This window comes from Dunckerocampus dactyliophorus, chromosome 6 (assembly GCF_027744805.1).
Source record: "Dunckerocampus dactyliophorus isolate RoL2022-P2 chromosome 6, RoL_Ddac_1.1, whole genome shotgun sequence".
In the NCBI taxonomy this organism is placed as follows: domain Eukaryota; kingdom Metazoa; phylum Chordata; class Actinopteri; order Syngnathiformes; family Syngnathidae; genus Dunckerocampus; species Dunckerocampus dactyliophorus.
The window spans coordinates 10,559,842-10,583,018 of NC_072824.1; the positions used below are offsets into that span (position 1 = coordinate 10,559,842).

General features: G+C 41.7%; 1 protein-coding gene and 1 long non-coding RNA gene across 5 annotated transcripts in view; one reads left to right on the forward strand and one right to left on the reverse strand.

The window, feature by feature from the left end:
* On the reverse strand, nucleotides 1-12,529 carry LOC129182902 (aminoacyl tRNA synthase complex-interacting multifunctional protein 1-like). Of its 4 annotated transcripts, XM_054779556.1 has the most exons (9): nucleotides 12,490-12,529; nucleotides 12,305-12,429; nucleotides 9,390-9,440; nucleotides 5,577-5,707; nucleotides 5,365-5,478; nucleotides 3,901-4,062; nucleotides 3,077-3,273; nucleotides 2,631-2,799; nucleotides 1-240 (listed from the first exon to the last, which is right to left on the reverse strand). In XM_054779556.1, exons 4-9 carry the CDS (start codon nucleotides 5,680-5,682, stop codon nucleotides 74-76), a joined length of 915 nt encoding a protein of 304 aa, XP_054635531.1. In that variant the 5' UTR covers nucleotides 5,683-5,707; nucleotides 9,390-9,440; nucleotides 12,305-12,429; nucleotides 12,490-12,529; the 3' UTR covers nucleotides 1-73. The 4 variants fall into 4 exon arrangements, with proteins under 4 accessions (XP_054635531.1, XP_054635529.1, XP_054635527.1 ...); XM_054779554.1 differs by having other exon boundaries at nucleotides 12,305-12,509; XM_054779552.1 differs by lacking the exons at nucleotides 12,305-12,429; nucleotides 12,490-12,529 and adding an exon at nucleotides 11,613-11,693.
* Nucleotides 8,376-23,177, forward strand: part of LOC129182904 (uncharacterized) — a 21,774-nt gene continuing 6,972 nt past the window's right edge. The window contains exons 1-6 of the long non-coding RNA XR_008570717.1: nucleotides 8,376-8,609; nucleotides 12,292-12,536; nucleotides 12,618-12,679; nucleotides 13,124-13,198; nucleotides 14,749-14,874; nucleotides 20,499-22,231. This is a non-coding gene — a long non-coding RNA (uncharacterized LOC129182904). The remainder of the gene's footprint in view (nucleotides 8,610-12,291; nucleotides 12,537-12,617; nucleotides 12,680-13,123; nucleotides 13,199-14,748; nucleotides 14,875-20,498; nucleotides 22,232-23,177) is intronic.

The following is a 23,177-nucleotide window of genomic DNA, read 5'->3' on the forward strand; positions in this document are numbered from 1 at the left end:
TTAGAAGATGAAAACACTTTATTGAAAGTTATATACTTCCATTTGTCACAACCAGAATAGCTTGCCGCCTTCTTTATTTGATTCTGCTGTTGCTCAGGGTTTGGGCTCTGCACACACCCTTGCCCGCCACTTCAAAAGCAGTCCCCTTGTAGGTCGCCACACACTCGCCATCCGTGCGGAGGTCCGGCTGAATGTGCTCCCACACTTTCTTCTTGGGGTTCAGCTCCTTATCGGGTTCACCTGCAAACAGTAGAGCTCATTTTCACTGATGGGCCAATTATTTAAACGAATAGTACTAGTTACTTTCCAAAAATAATTCATTAACAATTACACCATAAATATATTACTTACCAGGGATAGTCTCTGGCGTGTGCCATTGAGAGCTTACCATGCAAGTGCATAATAAAACAACCCGCTTGTGTTTTGTGTTGAGTTTTGAATCTGTGAAAGCACCTCACACGACTGGTGTAGAATGAGGAAGTCTTGTGTGGGTGTGGAGAGGACGTAGAGACTGATCAGTGTTGCCAACTTGGCGATCACTAAATGTGGCGACATATCTCAAAAGCGACTAGTGACAAATGTAACAACTTTTTCTGGCATCAGCGAATTTTATGGTATTTGGGGACTTAAAAGTAAAAGCACGTATTGTTGTGCAGTTTGCTTCTGAGCAGCAGAGGGGGCTGCTGAGTATTTCACCCCATCCCAAGGTAGTCACAGTCAGTACACAGCAGAGTGGACCTCTACGCATCTTTGGAACACGCATGCGTGAGGCACGAAACCGCCGGCATGGATCTCGGCCTGTGTCACTGTGTCAGAACATGTGATGGAAGAATGTGTGGTAAATGACATGAAATGCCACATTTTACCGTCAGTAACGGTAATGTTGGTAATTTAGATGACATGCTTTCATTGATCTCCAAGATTAGATTACCTGTTGCTGGAAAACAATGCTGTTACACCCAACACTGCTCATTTTAAACTACTTGTGTGTGCATACTTGTAGAATACGGTGTGTCACAAAAGGGAGTACATCCCTCACATTTCAGGAGGCAGTACATGTGTAAGACAATACTATAGAAATGAAACTTTGAAAGTATACTTTCAATGTGCAGCTTGTGTAGTACAATTTTACTATTCACTGAATACATATACCTGTACATTGTCTCAGTGATTCCCAGCCACTGTACCATGACAGTGTTGTCATGAGAGACTTTTCGCATCGTGCGAAATTATCAAATTTCACTTATTTGGTCTGGAATATTCTTGACTACAAATCTGTCTGTTCGTCTACCTATGCCAGCACACCTGTTGCCATTCATAAAACTTTGTTTGGTAGTGTGCCGTGAGCCTTTCGAATTTAAAATTGTGCCTTGGCCCAATAAGGTTGGGAAACACTGGTCTAAATAGCTGGCAACACAAGTGAGTAGCAAGATAATTGTGTCTTGCATTTTGGTGTTAGCGTCATCGTCTGGGGCTGCATGAGTGCTGCGGTTCATTTGAGGGGAAGTTGAGTTCCAACATGCACTGTGACATTCTGAAGCAGAGCATGAGTCCCTCCCTTGGGATGTCTCCTCCAGACCTGTACACAACTGAGCATCGGTGGGGCATCCTCAAGTGGAAGGAAGGAATGAAGGTGGAGGAGCGCCATGATGTTGAACATCACCAGATCTGTGATGTCGTCATGGAGGAGCGGAAGAGGATTCCAGTAACCTGTGCAGCGCTCTTGAATTACATTCCCAAGAGGTTTAAGGCAGTAACAATGGTGCTCACACTAAATATTCACACAAAGGACACAGTGTTGACATGTTCATTGTGAGGTGTACTCACTTGTGTAGCCAGCGATTTAGACAATGGCTGTGTGCTGACTCATTTTGAGTTGATTTTCTAAAACGTTGCCCCTTTAGAGGAAATGATAAAATGTTTGCTGAAATGTGAGGTGTGTAGTCGCTTTTGTGAGATACTATACATACACTAAGTGTGGTTTATTTCTCCGAGGAGGCCATTTCTGCCGGTCCAGTAGCAGCTATCACATTTGATGAAGAGTGTGTCTGATGACTGACATGCTCACGTTCTTAAAACTTGGCTGCGCAAATGCAAACATAAGAATTCAGTGGAAATGAAAGGGCTTGCTAAGAGAAACAAAAAAACTTTGCATCACACTGTGTGTTTGTGAGTTTGTGTGTGTGTGTGTGTGTGTAAACACAGAACAGTCCCAACCCAAACATGGGCCACCATGAAAGCAGTCTTTTCTTTAGTCCTTCTAGTGGTCATACGAACTGATGATTCTCAGATGACTGGCGAAAGCAACATTTTATATGACTGATGCAGCTCGGCATTGAACAACAGCCCCATGCTGTATTTTGTTCGGGGGAAGCTCAATCATAAGACAATGAAATACAAGACACTGTCAAGTCAGTCTCTATTGTAATGTGTACTTAGAAGGTTGGACCAAACACAACAGAAATCTCATTTCCGTAAGTCCGGCAGTTTATCACAGGTCATTTATTCGCTAACAAACATCACAGAGGATCTGAAGGACGAATTTGAATGACAAACATGCCCTTTTGTTCTGGCCTTCCTTCATTTAGCCCAGGATAACAGGTGCAACCGTTGGGGGGCAAAAAAGGTACCTGGGAAGCCCTGGAAAGTGACTTTGTCTCCTGGTACAGCACCGTCTGGTGGATCAAGGATTTCCACCTTGTCTGGAGAGCTGGCACACATGACCATGGCCTGGGATGTCACTCTTCCCATTTTGGCAGGCGTCAGGTTACACAGCAGAACTGCCATGCGGTTCTGCATCTGTAAGGAGGAGGCAAGCTTGGTTACCATGAATTTGAAGTAAGGATTATCTGTGGAACAGTCAATGGCCAACCAATACAACTACGGCTGTAGTCAACATCCTCCTATTTATTAACTTCACATGGCAATAGTTGCATTTGATTTGAAGTATCATGAGTGGTCAGCACACTCCAAATCATTATTCAAGTTAAAAAATAAGTTATATCCTCAACAGACATCATTAGAAAGAAGCTGAACCGTCGAGAATCGAACTGTAACGCCAGGAGGAAGCGTGTACCTGCTCCAGAGGTACATGCTTGACCAGCCCGCTGACCACAGTCTTGGGTGAGGGCTCGCCAACATCCACCAGCTCCACATACAGACTGTCTGTATCCGGGTGTTTCTCTGCCATTACAATGCGTCCAACGCGCAGGTCCAGGCGAGACACATCCACCTTGATGTCCTCTTGACCTGCAGATGGCTGTGGCTTTTTCTCTACGTTAGACAACAACAGTCAGTTTGTGTGTGTATTTACGCCAGCGAAATGTGGACTACAAGTATTCTCAAGATGTTTGGGATAAAAGCATCTGTGAGTGCTTTCATGCTAGTTTAGCCAATACGCAGTCTTGAGTTTTTACGTTTTTTTTTTTTTTTTAAAAGCCCTGCACCAACAAGCTAAAAGAAGGGACGCACAAATGAAACAAAGACGGGCATCTGCCAGGAGTAAAATTTAATCTCTTCCAATGAAAATGGAGGCAGAGTGCCACCGATGGCAGCCACAAGCAAAACAAAACCTTCTCAAACAAACAGCTGACCGAGAGGGCCTCTGAAGATTTACGCACTTTAATCAAACGCCAATAAATTCACTCTGGTTTCATGATGAGAGGGGGCTCACCGTTGCACGAAATACTGCTTTTTAGTTGGAGAAACCAATCAACACCTGATATGAGCTTTTGAACCAAAGATGGTTGCATCTATTCAACTGCTTTAAAAGCTTCATAGTAGAGCAACAATGAAATACACATCGTGTTACTTGATGACATCAAAAGTTATTTGGTGGCACGTCACGACTTCAAAAGGATTCATAATTGAAAGAATGTTAATTTGCAGTCCATCTGTCACCTTTTTCCTCCGGCTTCATTTTGGTGTCATCACACGTGGGAGAGCTCTGGACAGCGGCGGCAGCAGAGGTGGCAGAGGGTGCCAGAGCAGCAGGATGGGGAGGAGTGGCATTGGATGAGTACTCGACACCGCCTTCGACTGATGGCCCGGATACATCTAGCTCTGTGGTAAAAAAAAAAATATGACTCGACAATCACAAGCTTCACTACTTTAAAATAAGGTTAAGACGTGTAGCGAAGCCTTAATTCAATTGTATTGTTTTAGTGGTGGGCATATAGATGTGGCGGGCTCATCTAAGTTAGAATGTTAGAAGCATGTCCTTGTTATCATGTCCATGATGAACCCACACAACATCATGAAAACTTGGATATTCAAAAGATTTTCTTCGATGTCGCCCCTGCTACTTGCTAACTTTGTTAGCACACACTGTTGTTATGATCAAGGGCGCCATACCCGGGCGCGGCTGGAAAGAAGTCCTGGAGCGGAGTCTCGAATAGACTACATCAGGGGAGTCAACGTTTTACAAGAAAAAGGCAAAATATTAAGGGGAAAAAAGTTGTAATCTATTTTAAATCAAATTGCAATATTATGAAAAATGTCATATTAATACCATAAAGTTGCAATATTAAAGACTATTTTTTAAAGTTGTAATATTGTGAAAATGTTGCAGAAGATATGTAATAAGAATAAAGTCAAACTATCTTGTCAATAAACTCAGTTACGAGAAGAATATGTTAAACGTTTAAAAGTTGAAATAGTTGAAAAATTTTAAGAAACAATAGCACAAATTGAAAAAACATCTGTAATTTTATGAGAATAAAGTCACAATATTAAGAGAAAAAAGTTGTATTCTAACAAGAATAAAAACGAAAAATAATGTCATTTTCGTAATAGAGTTGAAATGTTAAAGAAAAAACTATATATTTTTAAAAACGTAACAACAAAATATTAGAAAAACAAAACAAACTAATTTTTGGAAAATTAGTTTGGGGAAAAAGTTATATGAAGTTTTATATTATGAGAATAAAGTCATATTACAAAAAGAAAATTTACAAAGACTACTTAAGAAGAAAACAGCAAAAATGGGAAGAAAAAAGAGAAAAACTCAAAGCAGAGATACAGTTTTTCTTGAAATATATATTTCATTTTTCAGTATGTGGCCTTTTGACACTTTTGACCTACATGTATTAAGAGTGCTGATATTGGAGATTTTAGATGCAGGCCAATATTGATATCATATCAGACCCAATCAATACCTGATCAGAATATCCCTAAAAATGGTCTTCTCACAAAAGTGGAGCAAACAAGTGAGACATGATACATCTTTACTCATGTTTGATGCTCGTAAACAATATTTGATCATTGAAAAGTATGTTTTGCCCAATAAGAGACCTCTAACAAGTGTCAATCAAAACTGAAATAATGGGAGTCCGTTTTTAAAAACTACTGAGAAGTCTACTTTACCTCCTCTATTCTTTTCTCTCTCCAGCAGCTGTTTTTTCAGTTCATCAATGTCCTGCTGCAGTTTGGCATTCTCCGCCAGCAGTTTCTTCTCCTTTCTGAGGTTGGCCTGGATGGCTGCAAGGAGGCAATCTCTTGTTACTTTCCAGGAAAACCACGTACTTTAGGAACTACAGCAAACATTCTACAAAACAGAGGCTATACTTTCTACTTACATGCATTTTCCTTGAGCAGCTCAACATGTTCCTTGAGGTACTCAATGAGCATGTCAGCCTCAGCTGTTCTCTGCTCCAGCATTGCCAAAGGGTTGGGACTTGACATCTTGACCAAGGAACAACCAACAAACCTGTGAAGGGAGTGATGCGGGGGGACACCATAAATGGAGATATATACATACTAATGTGGCATGAACAGCTCAGAATCAGTAGCTTAACACTGTCAAAACGCTACCTAAAGATTTGAGTTAGACACGATGAGGACCTTTTGTGTCAAGTTTGGTTATACGGTGTTGTGTTCACCCTGAGGATAAGTGCAGGTAAAAAGGCTAAATTATAGTAGCTGTAGTGCAACGGCAGGAACACAGCTAAGAGCATTTCATTGACAAACGACAATGCTTCCACAAACAAAGGACAGCGGACCTGAACTAAATAGGGAAGTGACTCCAACGTAAAGCATGTGAAACAGAAAACAGGGCAAAGCGGGAAATGATTACAAAATAAGAATCTAACCACAGTCAAAGTCAAAAGTCAATCTGAGGGATGGGTGGCAGGAGGACCAGTGGTGGGTCACCGGTGGGCCCTTGCGGGGGACGGCCCGGACAGTGAGCCTGGCGGAGCTGGCAAAACCATTCCGGGGGTTGGGTGGGACGGCGGAAGCTTGGCCGTCGAGGGACTGGAGGTGGGCTGTAGCAGGTCGTGCGGGGCAGGGGAGCACCTTGAGCGACCATGGAGCAGGTGCAGGAGCTGTCGGCCTCCTGTAGTTGGCTTTGCGTGGAGAAGAGGAAGCGCCTCGGCCTGACATGGAGGTGAGGAAGCAGGAAGCGTCTCGGCCTGATGTGGAGTGGAAGCATCCCCACCTTCTCCAGGTGGGGATGGTGCCCCCGAAATGTACGTCCCCCGATGCACAGCTGGACGTACTAGCCTCCCCTCATGGGGTGGGCTTTGGGTGAGTCTGTGGCTTCATGAGCCGAGATGCAGGAGCAGGAGGAGAGCTGACCACTTGGTGTTGCACAGGTGGAACCGTGGGAACCGGAGGGGGACAGTTTGGGCTAGGAGTGCCTTAATGCGGGAATTGGAATGCGGCCCATCCCTTGGCTTTGCACTGGGAGCAAGACGGAAGGTGCGGAGGGCGGCGGAAGCTTGGAACGCCTTGGCACGGAAATAGGAACGCGGCCCACCTCTTGGCTTTGCACTGGGCACAAGATGGGAGATTAGGGCGGTGGCACCTTGGAATGCCTTGGCAAGGGAATTGGAACGCGGCTCACCTCTTGCCTTTGCAAGCAAGATGGGAGATGAGGGGGGTGGTGGGAACTAGAAACGCCCGGGCATGGGTATTGCCCACCTCTTGGCTTTGCACTGGGAGCAACACGAGGGGTGGCAGGAGATTGAAACGCCTTGGCGAGGGAATTGAAACGCAGCCCACCTCTTGGCTTTGCACTGGGAGCAAGACGTGCGTCGGCATCATGGACGGTCAGGTGTTTCTTTGGCAAGTCCAGGATACACCCACACCATCAGGATGATGGTGCAGCCCCCACACCGTATCTTCCAATTCCTCGGGAGTGGACTTTGCGCACTCCTCTTCCATCGCCTTAAAGACCTGTCAGGTCCATAAGTCTCTCTCCATGAGTTTGTCTTCTGGTGGAAGAATTCTGTCACATCTGGCTATGCGGCGTTGTGTGTTGACCCCGAGGATGCAGAGGGCAGGACCAATGCAGTTAAAAAGTCTATTATAGTTGCTGTAGTGCAACGGCAGGAACACAGCTAAGAGCAGTTCATTGACAAACGGCAATGCTTCCACAAACAAAGGACAGCGCACCTGATCTACACTCAAACAAGAATCGGGTGCGAGTGATTAACGTAAAGCATGTGAAACAGGGAAAACAGGGCAAGGTAGGAAATGATTATAAAATATGAATCTAACCACAGGAACTAGGACATATCACGCTGACTAACTCACGGATCGTGACATTTTGGTAACCGTCCTTATTTTAAATATGAATGCGAATGCTTAAAAGGGTCATTTTTTAAAGGTGGAAACAGAACAAAGATTTATTGTTCCAAAATGTGTACTGTACAACCATGACATTGCCGTGCCTTTTGGATGGACACCCAAAGTGACAAAAACGTGATCTCTGGCCATAGGGTGTGTAGATGATTAACAGTCAAAACGACAAGAGAAACATTTTTAAGTCCTGAATTTTTTAAATCAAGTTTAAATAACGTAGATCACAGAAAAAGAGCATCAATATTGTACTGTACTTTGAAGTTTAAGTTTACAAAAAAAGAAAACGTCTCACATTTTAAATTGAGCTGCTGAAAAACAACAGCTGGCTCTTGATGAAAGCCAAAAATTAAAAGAGCTGGATTTGATAAAAAAAAAAAACCCAAAAAACAGGATCATTACACAGAGTTAACTGATTGAAACAGGACCAGCAGTGTACCAAATGATCTTATTTGGAGAGGCATGAACAAGAATTTTGCGTCAGCTTTGTTTTTGCTTGATATGCACTGTATTCCATTAGTAAATACGTGTAGCCCTATGCAGTTTATTCTTAAGGTATTATATAATATTGTTATCGAATGTGAAATAATTATTATATTTTTATGTCATTACCGATATTGTTTGGGATTAAATAGTATTTTGTCTGTTGAATGCTGTTTTTTATGGGGTGTGTGGTTTGTTTGCGCTGCAATTAATTATCCTGTGGATCAAATCGATCACAATCTAGTCAATGTTCTGCTATTGTGATGGGGGGGAGTGGCGGGAAGGAGAAAATAAGTAGGGTGAAGAGAGAAGGCAACTAACGATGCAAGAGGGTTAGTTGTGTTCCATCTTGGTAGAGGTGAAGAGAAGACTTTACTGGTGGGCACGGGAGAGTGTTCCAGCTTCATTTGGAGGTAAAAACTGGACGTTGCCGTGGATGCCGGCGCTGAGCTTTGTACCACTACAGATGCAGACAACATCCTCCTTGAGGGTCTACCATCTCGTCCGCCATTGCTTCGGCCAGGACGTCACTTGGCGACTGAACTGTGAGTACTCACATTTTCTTTTCAGCCCTATGGAGTGAAGCGGCTCTTTCGTTTTTGGCCACAACGTTCCCAAGCATCGACCAGGTCTGCAATGTGGTTTATCGCTCATGAACTGACCCGTTATTGTGCACGGGTGTCGTGTGATTTTAGGTTATGCCATTGTTAACAGACAAAGTTAATTTTGGGCTTTCATTTGTATATTTTTTGTAAACAAACATTGTTTTGTGGCTGAACCCAGTTGCGAATATAAATTGGGTGTAGTGCTTTTATTTGATTATTTTGTTTTCCTTCCGCATTATCTATCTTTATCGGTAAAAAAAAATGTGTAATAAACGTCATATGTAAACACAAGGATTACTGCACATGTCAGCATCTTGTAATTCACTATGGTGAATACTAAGGGTAGCCTACTACTATACTAGGGGCAAGGTGCCAATTGTATGAAAGTGGGATTCTTCGAGTATTTTCAAATGTGTGAGAGCACTTCATATCCCCAAGCATGCTGTAAGGCACTGGCAAAAATAAAGTCGGATAACACGTCAAATGTATTTATTGTTTAGACACAGACCAAAAAAAAAGACTTGCTTAGTGAAAATCTTTTTCTTTGATCAATCCCAAACTTGAAATGTCATAATAATATAATAATGTAATAATGTCATAACAATGTGCATGCAACATTTCCGACTGAGCATGATAGTGTTTTCAACACTCTGGGTAGGTAAGAAAGGTGGAATATTTAAGAGTAAACAAGTTACAAAGCAAAAAAGTTACCATACTCACCTCTGTTGATACTTTATTGATCTCCAAGAGAAATTCACATTTCCAGCAGCTCTGCAAGAATGTCATAATGAACTTAATTACTTAAATCACAAAATAAAAACAACCAAGGCAACGAGATACAAGAAAAATAATAGAAAAAGAATAAATAAATCACGTCAAATTTGTAGTGCAATAGAACATAATTAATAATAATTCATCATAATAGTGATACATTGTAATTTAATACTTTTAAGTCCAGTCCTATGTGTGTTTTTATCGCTCCCCCTCTGTTGTGTTGAAAAGACACATGGCGTGTGGGAGAAATTATCTGCTCAGACTTTCAGTGGAGCAGGGCAGTGATAGTAATCTGCCACTGAAACTGCTCTTTTGTCGGGTGATGCTGCTGTGCATTGGATGTTGCTGGTTGTCCATGGTAGAAAGGAGCCTCCTCAGTGTCCTTCGCTGTGCCACAGATGTCAGGCTGTCCAGCTCAGTGCCAATGACAGAGCCTGCCTTCCTCACCAGTTTGTCCAGGCGTTTGGCATCCTTCTTGAGGCTGCTCCCCCAGCACACTACTGCATACAGGAGTGCACTAGCTACCACAGTCTGGTAGTAGATCTGTAGCACCTTCTAACATACATTGAAGGATGCCAGCCTTCTGAGGAAGTACAGACGGCTCTGCCCTTTTCTGCACAGAGCATCTATGTTGGCAGTGCAGTCCAGTTTATCATCCAGATGCACTCCCAGGTATTTGTAGGTGTGAACCACCTCCACACGGTCACCTTTAATGAGGTACTTTTGACAGGTACTGGGTGTGTCCTGTTTCTCCTAAAGTACACCACCATTTCCCTGGTCTTGGTGGTGTTGAGGTACAGGTGGTTTGTGTCGCACCAGTTAACGAAGTCCTGCATCAGTTTTCTGTACTCATCCTCCTGTACATTCCTGATACATCCCCTGATAGCCGCGTCGTCCGCGTACTTCTGTACATGGCAGAGCTCAGAGTTGCATTGACAGTCGGCCGTGTACAGTTCACTGCGGTGCTCCTGTGCTGCTGGTCAGTGTCAGACCTGCAGTACCCCAACCGTACGTGCTGAGGTCTGCCAGTCAGGTAGTCTGTGATACATGCCACCAGGTGTGATCCTACTCCCATCTGTGTCAGTTTGACCCCGAGGAGCTGAGGTTGGATGGTTAAAGGCGCTGGAGAAGTCCATAAATGTAATCCTCACAGCACCACTGCCTCTGTCTAGGTGAGCGACCCTCTGTCCAGGTGAGCGAGAGATTGGTGGAGCAAGAAGATGAAGGCATCCTCAACTCCCACTGCTGGTATGCCATCTGCAGTGGGTGGAGTGCGTGGTGCGTCAGGGATATCGGCCTGTCATTCAGCTGACCAGGATGTGGTCTAGATGCTGTTGGTATAGGTGCTCAAGTTTTGCGCCCTTGTAAAATCTACAGACGTTCCAAACTTTGTTGGTTTTTTGGGGGGTGCGGAGGTCGTTGAAAATCTTTTGCGGTGATTAGCTTGGCGGTGAGTAGTAAATAGTCGTAAGTAGTGGTGACTCGTAAATCCTTTCGATGACAGCCCAGGCTCTGCCGTTGTTTATGAGACACTATCAACCAATTGCTTCTCTCGCGATACCTGGTGCATGTCTCCACAATCGATTAATCTAAAGACTTATGGCTGATTATTATCGACACAGGAAGCTTCCACCGGCTAATCAGAATTATTCTTTTGTCAAACCAAATATCCGGTCACATCGGTTAGCATAAACAACCCTAGTTACATCAGTGTCCTTCATGAAGCAAATTGGTCTGTAGACACTAACAAAGGAGCATATTGACACTTTGCAGGTGACATGATTGGGGGATGTCATTATAGATAGAAATGATTACAACTGTACATGCTTTTAACACATCACATTGCAACATGTGACTTGTAAGTTTGGAGATGTGCGATGTGGCATCCTTTGATGACAGTTTTAAGCGCTTCATAAAAGCCACTCACCAATGAATCAGTAAAGTTGTGCTAATTGTTTTCCAATAGTTTCGATAACTTGATGTAGTTGTAAGACACCACACCATGTTTTCTATATATTATGTCAAATTCATAGACAAGCAAGCCGCCACGATTTTCCCCACAAAACACATACGCGCACACACAAAGTTTCAAATGTTAATGTAAATAAAACCTGCGATATTACAATCAGTTCAGCTGACGAGACCCAGGCCAACATGTTAACAACTTACAGATGCAGACAAGTTCGGGACTCCTGGCCAAGTAAACACTGGTGTGCCCAGCCGCTCATGCAGTAACAGTGGGTATGGACTATTAGCAAAAACATGCGAGCCAATCGATGATCTTGTGGGCGGTCTAAAGGGAAATATGCTTAAATTTTTCCGCTTGGTCCTAGTGCCTGATATATCTCAATTTCCATTTAATATAGCATAACATTGTAATGCGCAGAATAAATAATGAATAAACGGCCGTCCATCGGTTGGGACAAACACATTATGTAGCCGGGATTTACATGTTAACATCATGCCATGTCAAAGATTTTTGTAATTTATTTAACTGATTTGACTGTAACTAGCACACTGAATTAATGCTGGATGCAGCCCCTGAAAGATGCCCAGCTGGGGGCTTTCACATTCTTTGCCTCTGCTCTTCCCCATGATGTCCGTGGGAGCAACGGCCATCCCCACACTCCGAACTCCATCAAAATCCTGGGCCGTTTCGAAATCCTAAATACTTTCACCCACCCCAGACTGTGACTTGAAAACCTATTTTATCTCTGATGTATGTACAAGTCGCATTAACTTGATCTTAAATGAACCATAACTAAGATCATTGAAATAGTTGCAACAATCGAGTAAAAATAACATGTTTAACCAAATTGTGAATGTCATTAAACTCACTTATCTTCAGGTACTCATCATACCTTGCTCCAGAGGTGATTGCTCAGGGCTCCTTTCACCCAAGTGATCCTTCCTACGATGGAAGCACTGCGAACCTCGGGACCCAAAACAGTCTGGTCGCTGGGACTTCTGCTCTTTGAATTGTGTGCTGTAAGAACCACTAATTACAAATCTTGATAAACTTGATTTGTCAAGTTTGCAGACCCACCGATCTTTTGTTTAAGGGTTGAAGACTGAAGTTCACTCTAACTCGCGGTGAGATTATATTCTTTTACCTTAGAAGCTCTTGTGGGCTTTGTGAGATGTCTGCTGTGATGTTGCATGTCATTTTACTAGGATGTATGGATGACATCGTCACTGTCCTCGCTGAGGGGCATGGTTGCCTGGAAACCATCAAGGTAGTCTTTAAACCTCATATCATGATAATCATATAGAATATAGTATGGTGCTTTCCATTAAAGCACCATAATACCTAAATCTAGGGATTTTCCCCTAAAATATGATAACATTTTACAAGACTTGCTCAAGTCTTATGTGATGTCACATAAACTCCAGGGCTTCAAACTCCAGCTTTTTGTGCTAATGGAACGGAATTTGAAATCCTCTAATTTAATTAAACATATTTTATGAAGTTGGCTATTGACTACATTTTTACAGGAGCTGCCCGATAATGTTCAGGACTTACGACAGAAATGCTTGGCCTTCCTTTCAAACTGTGTGTAATTTCCTGTTTATCAAGACGCTAAAGAAAAAAGAATCGAAAAAGTGACATAATGTAGATTCAGATACATTCAATACATTTTGAAAAAAAAAAAGATCCATCTCTGTGTGCGACGTCACAGGCCGACCCCTGCTAAGCTGTTCGGGGACCCGGTGTTCGATGGTGTGTCTCACCTCTACATGCTGTTCAAAAGCCGGTGAGCCTCTTCTCATCCTCACTGTGCTGTGCACATCTGGAGCTCCCAGAGTAAATTTTCAATTTTTTCAAAGTTCTGAATCCATATTTCACCTTACACACCAGTCAAAGGTCAAATCCTCTACCTCTATTGACTAACACTAAGAAATTAAAGGAGGAAAAAGGAGGAAATACAGGAATTCAACAACAAACTTGACACATGGTGTTAATAACAAAATCACATTGCCTGCAGCCTCACGATCAAACCTAAAACTACACTTTAAATTATAAATTAATTGTTATAAATCTGTTTTTCTTCACAGTTCTATGTTTTTGCGTCACGTGTACATGCATACATATAAGATATACTATAACAGATCAACCAAAAAATGTGAATAATGGACGCAACCACAACAAGTCCTAAAAATGCCTTTTTAATAACATTGACACCATGACGCTTACAGTTATTAGATTATTTTTAAATGCAGTTTTGTGTATGAAGAAACATTTACAGGCATACATTATACAGCAGGGATAACTAACTGGCGGACCTTAACTATAGTCCAAAAATTGTTTACGTATTCAAGTTTTAATGGGGAACTTCCATTTTGACTGGCGCGTCATTTTTTTAAAATTTATTTTATTTTATTTTTTTGGCGCTTCATTTTTAGACCTGATGGGACTATTAAATCAGATCAGAAAATCCACTGACCAATTACATACAAGTTAAGCTACTCCATGTGATACTACTCAGCCAATCAAATATGCGCATTTCAGTCACTAAACATTGCTAATTTAATGAAGAGCAAACTGAGTGAGCTATGCGGAAAAGAGGACTGCGAGACGATCGTCACCTCACCTCCATCTACTTGGTACTCTCGAAGAAGAGACGAGTGAGCAGTATACAACGGAAAAATAAATACACAAGAAGAGCAAAGTGGACAGCGAGATAAAGCTTTCAACCCACAATGGACCCACTCATTTATATTTATTCTTCCCTCTGGAAGCACAAAACCTGTCTGTCTCATATGCTCCGAGACCGTGGCACTCGTAAAAAGTGGCAATGTGACACGCCACTATGAGACATTGCAGAAGTTTTTGATCAGACGTACTCGCTCAAGTCTGAACTGAGGTAACAGAAAATAAGCAGTCTCAGACTCCAAAATGAGCAATCCACCCGGACCCTGATCGTGTGTAGGTCAGTGGATAACCCAAGGTGTCCAAAGTGCAGCCCGGGGACCAGCTCATATTTTATTTAAAACTGAGATTTCAATTATTTAAAACAATGTAACGCATTCAAATGAGATTCTATCTAGGGATGAGCCGGATACTTGTTTTAGACGAGTATTGGTTACGGATAATGCATTTTTGACGAGTACAAGCATGAAACGAGTACAGGTTGTCATTATCGTGATGAAGGAAAATCCTCATTGGGTCACTACTTATGTATTCTTTCTTCACGCTCTGTGATTGGACACCCATTCCAACTGACAGACAGGTAACAGCCAGTTGAATGCTAAATGACTGAGTTGGGGTGTTTACTTTACCCAAGAGCATCTTTTCGCCCCACAGATCAAAGTGGACATCTCGCGGTGCGCCAGTATGATGAGTAGCTGTCGTCTCCAAATGGTCGCGTCAAGTTCAGGCGGGTCTTGAAAGCCTGGGTGGTCTCCCATCCCGACATTGTCTACTGGCAGGGTCAGTCCAAGCCTGATACACTTCATCGTCTTACTTCATCTTTAGCGCCACTTCACTTTGGTTACTCTGCAGTTGCAACCTTTTTGCACCTGTGTTTACACCTTGTGCTTGGTTGGCCACATGGGGGCAATCATGTACTGCTTTGCATAGTTGCACACTTCAGTATATCGGATGGTTTCAACCGCCACCAAGAAGTTGTCGTTATTGTTTTGCTGTTGTTCGGCTCCCGCCTACAATTTCTAATACATTAACCTGGATTTTTTTTTTTAATTCCCTTTGCCATTTAGTTTGGAGTATTTGGGCCATATTGAAAAATTATTTAAATTTGAGTATAAAAAAAAGAATTAATTAAATTTAAAAAATTATGTAAGTGGAATAGATCCTACACCCTAAAAGATCTCGGCCATCTGGGAGGGGCTCAGTGTAGAGCAGTTGCCCCTTCGGACGGCACCCTGGTGAGGGGTTCTGGGCATGGTCAGCCGGGAGGGATCATGTCTTACAGCTGGGAATGCCTTGGCATCCTCCCAGCGGAACTGCAGTCTGGGGTTCCCGACTAAGACTGCTGTCCCTGCGAGCCGGACCCGGATAAGAGGAAGAAAATGGATGGATGGATGAATGGATTTTAGAATTAAGTCAGAAAAATATGAGAATACAGTCGTCCCTCTTTAATAGTGGTTAATTGGTTCCAGACCCGATACATGAATTTTCGCTATATAGGATTCAATGTTACTAAATTGAATATTTTTGTAGTTAGAGCATAGAAATCCTGCTTGACTTTCTAAATATGTTTTTTTTAACATAATTAGAGCCCTGTAGACATGACATCACATGTCTATAATCACCTTTACACTCCTATTATTAATTTACAACACATTGCACAACCCTTACGTTGCAGGGACTCGAGACGGCCGCTAGCTAATGAGCTATCCCGTTGTCAAATTTATTTTTTCTAAACCTAAGAAGCCAAAAAATTACCACTTCCACACAGAATGGGAGGTGAACTTTTTTTCACTCTATCATGTCAGACTTCATGACTTTATGCAGTGTTAATGTAATGTAATGTCTAGTGATGAGCGAGTACACCACTATCTGTACAGTATCTGTATCTGTATTCGGAGTGGGTGTGGCTTAACCAGAAATGGGTGGGGCTTAGATTGGCTTAGATATTTTAAGTCTGAAATTGACATGGATTGATCAGAAGTTGCTATATTTATTATTTTATTATTCAGCTATTTGTGTATGTGTGTAAGTGATCTGTAAGGCTTCATTATTTATTTTTTTTTAATGATCTGTGTCAAGTGGGTGATTCATGCAAACATACAGTGATGGCAAATAATCAGTCAGCCTTGTTCACTGTATTTTTCTCAAAAGCACCGCGTTCAATACTACGGGCAAAGTTTTCCAACTGACTTTACCTGAATATCACCAGCCAAATTAGAAGCAAGCCGACGGGAAAAACAAGCCGACGCAGCACGAGCCGTTTACAGCTGTCTTGTCAAATGCACCGCGCACGCAACGAAACAAGTCTACCAACTAACTTTAAATATACAAACCAAAATAGAGCGAAATAGAGAATGTGAGTTGGAGTCGAGCCAAGCAAGCAGAGAGTCACTGTCTGTATTGTGTCTGTGTGTGAAAGAGTGACAGACATGGCTCCTTTCTCCGGCTGTAGCGAGTCTGTCTAGTGGCGGAGTGGCGGTCGCTGTGTGTGACTAGCCTATCACAGAGCGTGAAGAGTGAATACATAAGTAGTGACCCAATTTTTTTTTTAGGTTTTTCCTTCATCACGGTTACGGATAATGACGAGCTGTAAACATTTCATACTCGTACCTAGAAAAAATGCATTATCCGTAAGTAGGCTCATCTCTAGCAATGTCTGTCTTTTGTGTTATGACTGCCGCCTAGTGACCAGAATACTACATATCACTTATATTTTAATGTTTTGACTACCAGCAATAATAGATCATGTGTACCACAAAGCAGGTATCATTTGATAATTTTCTGAAAAACACGATATAGCGAGGGAGCGATAATCTGTAGTCATGATAACAATAATTATGTCAAAATTTCATGAGCAAAATGTGGTCATTTTATGAGAATAAATTAATATTGCAAGAATTAAGTATGAATACTCCAACATGATTATCCGTATGTATATAGGCACTGTAATGAGTGTTGCATTTGTGTGTGTGAGAATTTGGACATTACCTATTCAAATTACTTTAAAATGTAATGTATATATATTTGAATTTATTCTTACCCAGATTGTGCAATTGGCAGTATTGGCTATTATTGTCAAGAAATGGCGTAAACCAGTGTTCGTATCCCAGATGGAGAGAGCACAAAGTATATGTGGAACAAAAAGTTTAATACAAAAAGTGACCTCAGGAGTAAAAAATACGAGTAACAGAATTCAAAAATATACTGAGCCCAACGTAAGTACTGGGTAACAAAAAACGCTGATAGGACAAAGGACTAGCAAGAAAAAATACACACACGCAGGTAAGGAACTGACAGCGCTGCTGAAAAAAACACTAGACAGGAATACTAAGTTAGTACTGTAGCACAAAGAAAAACACCACTGCTGGATATAGACAAGCAGGGACAAGATACAGTAACAGGTAATGCTAATGACCAGAAAGAACCACACACAATGAGGCACAACACGAGGAATGGTTGAACGGACAGCGAATGAAGTCCAAGGAACTATCTGACATGGAATGAGTCTCTCTGCCAGGCATAAGGCCTGATGAGTGATTGCCTTCAGGTGTGCACTGGTGGCTCCGCCTCTGCAAGACCAGCAGGGCACTGGAAAACACAGCAGACAGGCGGCAGCAGATCAGCAACACAGAACATGACAATTAATTCACAATATATATATATATATATATATATTTTAGATGGAAAAGTGAGGAAATTGTTTTGTTTCGCCCCCCAACTTTTTCCTGGAGGACAATTCGCACGTCATCCAAGGTGAGATGGACAAAAAGAACCGTCTCTATTCTTGTGTTTTTGTCATGATACTGATCTTGAGGTGTTTTGAGATTGCTACTGGATATTGTTTTCTTTACATTATCAGTTCCCTCTGCTGCCTCCCTGTGTTGTTTTGTTGGGCTACGCCAGCATGCTGAGGGAGAGAAATGCAAATGCAGGATGAGGAGCACAGTTCAAAGACAAATTATCATCACCTGGAGCAGAGCAATGGGCCAGCTGCTCAGTGTTGATTGCATTGTTTTGGCTCTGTGTTGTTTCGAAACTGTGAAAATGAATTGAAATCTTTTTTTAATGGATTCTGCAGCTGAGGCACATCATGTGGTATAGGGAATAGGGAAATACGCCGTGTTCCAAATTGTGATGCAAATGCTATTATTCTCTGATTTTGCTAAATAGTATAAATTACAGTCATCATCATTTTTAAGTCATCAACCTTTTAGAGTACAATTTCAATATTTAACAAACCTCCCAATGATAACAGTATTTTTTTCAAAAGTAAAAACTTGAAATGCACTGTTCCACATTATTATGCACAACAGCGTTTCAAAGCATTTCACTGGTTGTTAAGAACGGAAAATGGTCATTTGTTGAATTTGCAGCATAAGGAGGTCATTTACTGAAAGCAAAAGCTATTTCAATCACTTAACAGGCCAAGTTACATGTTTGAGATGACCTTCGCTATTCTTACTTTTAACTTGTGAGTTTTTGGAGCGCTTCTCCTTGAATGTTTTCCAAGATGACAGAATAGCCTCCTACAGCTGCTGTTTTGTTGTGATCTGCCTCTCACCCTCATAGATTTTTTTTTTTTGCTTGACGATGCTCAATAGGTTCTCTATTGGGGTGATGTCAGGGGAAAAATGGGGCCAAACCATGAGTTTCTCTCCTTTTATGTCCATAACAGCACAATCTTGGTATGAATTGTCTTGTGTACCCTAAAATGGCCTTATTTCCTCTGTTTCCTAAATGTGTGCCTCCATAATGTTTTTTTTTTTTTTTTTTTTTTTTAAACAGCCACCTTTTTATAGAATTTTCAGAATGTGGATGCAAAAAAAAAGCTACATTAGCACTCGAAGGGGAATTTTTTTTTTTTTCCATGGAGAATCGTGTTGGAATGCTTGCTATTAATCCAAGTAATTTGACTTTACTGACCATAAATCATAATTTCCACTATGAACCTAATCCAGAACTACTGTAGGTCCAACACAATAGGACATCACTGCAATAGGAAATACACTCAGTCATTATATCACTAAAGGGAGAATAAATCACTACATTTTCAAACAAATAGCCCCCAGTTGGACTGTCCTGTATAGTGCTCACTAATGGAGATTTTAACATATTTGTAAGCCAGCTTTCTGAGAAATGTGAAAATGCCTGATTGTAATAGATGAGGACCATGTATCCAACCGGGCGTCTTTTAATTGTTTAAGATACTGTAGGTCAAAAATGCTCCAATTATAGCCTGCAATGAGGACGGGCGGGGTGTTAATTCGAAACAAAAGAGAATTTGAATAAGGCGGTTATTTTCAAACAATTTAATGTTTTAACTTGAATAATGATTTAGAGTGCATGAGAAAGTGAAAAGTGCTTTTCATTCAGGTTTTCAGTTAATAATGAAAGAACAGTAGAAAGAAATGCATTCTGAAATACAAAATGTGAGTTGTGGACACCAGCATTTTGTTACTTTTCTGGCAAACAAGCATATTTGCTTTGTTTGGGTTTAAATTAAGCTCTGAAAATAAATGTTACAAAAATGAGTAGCTCTTGGCCATTTTCATTTTGTAAAAGTAGCTCTCACAAGGAAAAACGTTGGTGACCCCTGATTTACGGTATGCATATGCGCCTCAAGTAATGGCCTCCAGTAATAACTTATTTAAGGCATTAAAAAAAGGCAGAACATCATCAAAATTGAAGAAAAATGTCCCATCTAGAGTATTGTTACAGAACTGAATTTGAATGGGCCTGTAACCTGTGATTTGTCAGAGTAAAAAACATCCAGAATAATTCAATGAAGTCTTGTGGCGTGCTTGGTGTCCTCTACGATATATCCTGAAGCCAAAAGCAGACCTCACATAGCTCGCCGCCAGGGGTTTAATTCAGGTTGTTTTCATTTGGCCACGTCTCCCCTCCCGGGTGCGCCTTTTACGCCCCCTCTAATCCAATCTGGCGTCCGTCCTTTCTGTCCTGCCGTGTGAAATTGAGGCTGCGGCCGGCGGCGCTGCTTATCGTTTGTGTGCACGGAGCAAGTCGACGGACCTCTCTCCAGCTTCCCCCCCAATTAGATGTCAACCAACTGGCCCATATAAGCCAGAGATGGCTGCCCGTGGTACACCTGGCTGGTGTGTGGACAGGAGGTTCATTAGTGACTGCGCTTCAGTGTGTATTCATGTGCTCTAATTTAGCTTTTATAGATGTCCTCAAGGGGGGGATTGAGAGATTACAAATTGGCATAATAAGATTAATTGTGAGTCATACTCAAAGTCAGCAGTTTTGCTCCTTTTTTGCTGTCTGTTCCTTCAGGGCTTACAGCCAAGTGTTCAGTCACTGACTAAGCCTATTCCTTTGTGCTCATTTTGTGCAGAACAAATGCTTCCTTATCTGTAAAAATGTTTTCTCCTTGTCTCCCACAGTTGTACGCCATTCCCTGGTTCCTGACCATGTTCACACGTAAGTTAAGCTCTTTTTTTGTCCCACAGTGTGGCTGTGATGTGGCAGTGAGCACAGTCCATTAGCATCAGTGGATGCTGTGAGAGTCTGCTTCCATTAACGGAGCAATGAGTAAATGAGACTGAAAAGGTCAGTGGCTCCGGTGGGGATAAGTTAAGCTTCTTTATTGGCTGATTTATGCATATTTTGTGGACCTTTCTTCAAGCTACCTGGGGAAAGATCAACAGCCCTCAAGATGCTCATGAGCACATTTGAATTGATCTTCTTTAAAGCTAATCTCTATTAATGAGGGACGGCTGTATATCTAATATATAACAATAAACTGTGTTTTTACAGTACAGTACAATCGAGCTTCTGTGAAGATCCATGGTTTGGTTCTAGAACACACTGCTCAGAAGAAGTCTCCTAAGAAGATACTCCCTGAGATGGGCTCCAGTCCATAAGGCTCCAAAGGGTATCGACAAGTATCGACAAATACAATGGGTATTATTGCTTTTTCAAATGTGAAGCCACTTGTTCTGCTTAGATGACCAACAGAGGAGTTGGCGAGGCTTTATGACGTCCCACAGCGCTCGTCATAGTTGTCCAACACTTTGAAGGCCTGGAACATATTGGTCATTGTGAAGTGTGATGAAGCGGCACAAAGCCACACACAGAGGAACATGCGAGAGCTTCTTTTTCAACTGCAGCCAGCAAGAGTCCATGGAGGTTTGTCTTTCCATCAGCACTCTCCCCACCCAAAAAATGTTCTTGCCCATCTTGACATGTTTTTCCAAGTAATGCTGTTGACCATTTGCGTTTGTTTTTTTTATTCCAAATTCCAACCGGTTGCATGCAGGTGGTTTCCCATGATGGAAATATGTGAAAAGGTCCAGGATTTTCAGAACATGAATTCAACTTTGACATTAGTTATTGAGGCTATTCATCAAATCTTGGGACTTTTAAAAGTGAAATCACCTCTGTTTGGATGCTGTTCAGAATGAGTGGGGTCATTGCTGTAACAATGAGAGGTACCTGAGCAATCAAGAAAAATTTACAATTTTGACCTCGAACACCTCACGACTTAAAAATTTGGATATTGAAGATAGGATTAAAACCTTGTAACTTTAATCAAGTTTGGCTTACGTTTATGACAGGTCCTGAAAATGACTCGGTCATCTTTGGCCAGCTACCATTCAAAATAAGGTCTTCTGGCTGAGTTATAAGGTAACAATGTTGGAAAATGTGAACAAACTGAGTTTCAGTTTCAACACTTGCCTAAAAAAACAGATGGTTTGGCTCCAGATGCTTGCTTCATGATTGTTTTAGAATTTAGAATCAGAATGTCTGGTTGTCATAGTTCCAAAGGCACCAAATTCATTTAGATCAGTTATATCTGATGAGTTGTTTGGGTTTTTCCCCTCCCCACTAACCTCCCCATTTCTTCTCATTTCCAGTGTGAGGGCCAGGGGAAAGAAAATATTGATGATAGTTGCAGCTGGATCTAGCTAGGTAGATTGGACCTCCAGACCACAGTGGACCACCCTCCTAATTGAAGCTTATAGATTACTGTCGATGTAGAGAATGTAGACATCCATCATCTCATATGAACAAATGTACTGTTAATTATCAATACTTAAGCGAGCCATAGTATTTCACTTTTTTTTTCCTCATCGTGATGAAATCCATTTTCAAGAGTAGCCATCGTTTATTGCAGGTAAGGCATTTACTAGAAGCTTTCATTTAAACTAATGTGTTTTAATCATGTTTTTTGCCCTTTAACCTATTGCATGGTAAATAATGATGATATGATTTAATAATGATTAATTTTTATATATATATATACAGTCAAACTTGTCTATAGCGGCCACTAGAGGGAGTCTGCAAAAGTGGCCGATATAGACAGGTGGCCTCTATAGACAGGTTGGCGTCCAGTTTGAATGTTGACCAGTAGAGGGCACTGCGGACTGCGGACAAAAATTGTACAGCACTACTAGGCTTGTTATTATCATGGTTTATGGTTCATGGTTTTAATTCATCCTGAACATGCATATGAGTCAAACAGTAGCACATCACATAGTACAATTCACAATTTTGCATGTCCAAAAAGGAGTAGGAAGAAGCAAAGCTTACTTAATCCCACCCCTCATCAGTTTCACATCGGTTGCAATACATTTATTCACCTCTTGTTCTTCCAAGTGTACTTTGTAGGTCTACATGACAATGTAGTGCAATCATAGCCAAGGTTTTTACTTACTAAAAGGAAGCTAGAGGCTTAATAATAACTGATAGAATATATCCACGACCCACAGAACAAAGCTGTGCTAGTAATGTCGTACGCTTGTTTTTAATATTTTACTTTTTATACGGCAGTGTCATTACAGCTTTAGTTCATCGGGAAGTGACGGTGGGCGTCCCGAGCAGGAGAGCTAGGCTCAGTGCTAGCTGTGAGTTTCGAGAGAGTTGGGAAGTGTGTTTATGTTGGCGTGGATGTAAAGTCCTGCAGTGTTCTCCGCTGTTAATAAAGCCATTAAAGTGCATCGGCGATGTGAGTCTCTCCTTCCCCACAACAAGCGGCATTACAGTATTGACCAGTGCACACGAGGAAATAAAGGGTGTCCCTTTGTACAGGCATTGGCTGGACAGCTATGTAGTGGGGCTTG

Excerpts from the sequence above, each read along its gene's own strand:
- LOC129182902 (XM_054779552.1), bottom strand. The coding sequence starts at position 11,671 with ATGAGCGGCTGGGCACACCAGTGTTTACTTGGCCAGGAGTCCCGAACT. Across the intron at positions 4,063-5,364 it reads GAGAGAAAAGAATAGAGGAG|AGCTAGATGTATCCGGGCCA; the intron begins GTAAAGTAGACT and ends TTTTTACCACAG. Across the intron at positions 2,800-3,076 it reads AGCATGTACCTCTGGAGCAG|ATGCAGAACCGCATGGCAGT; the intron begins GTACACGCTTCC and ends TCCTCCTTACAG.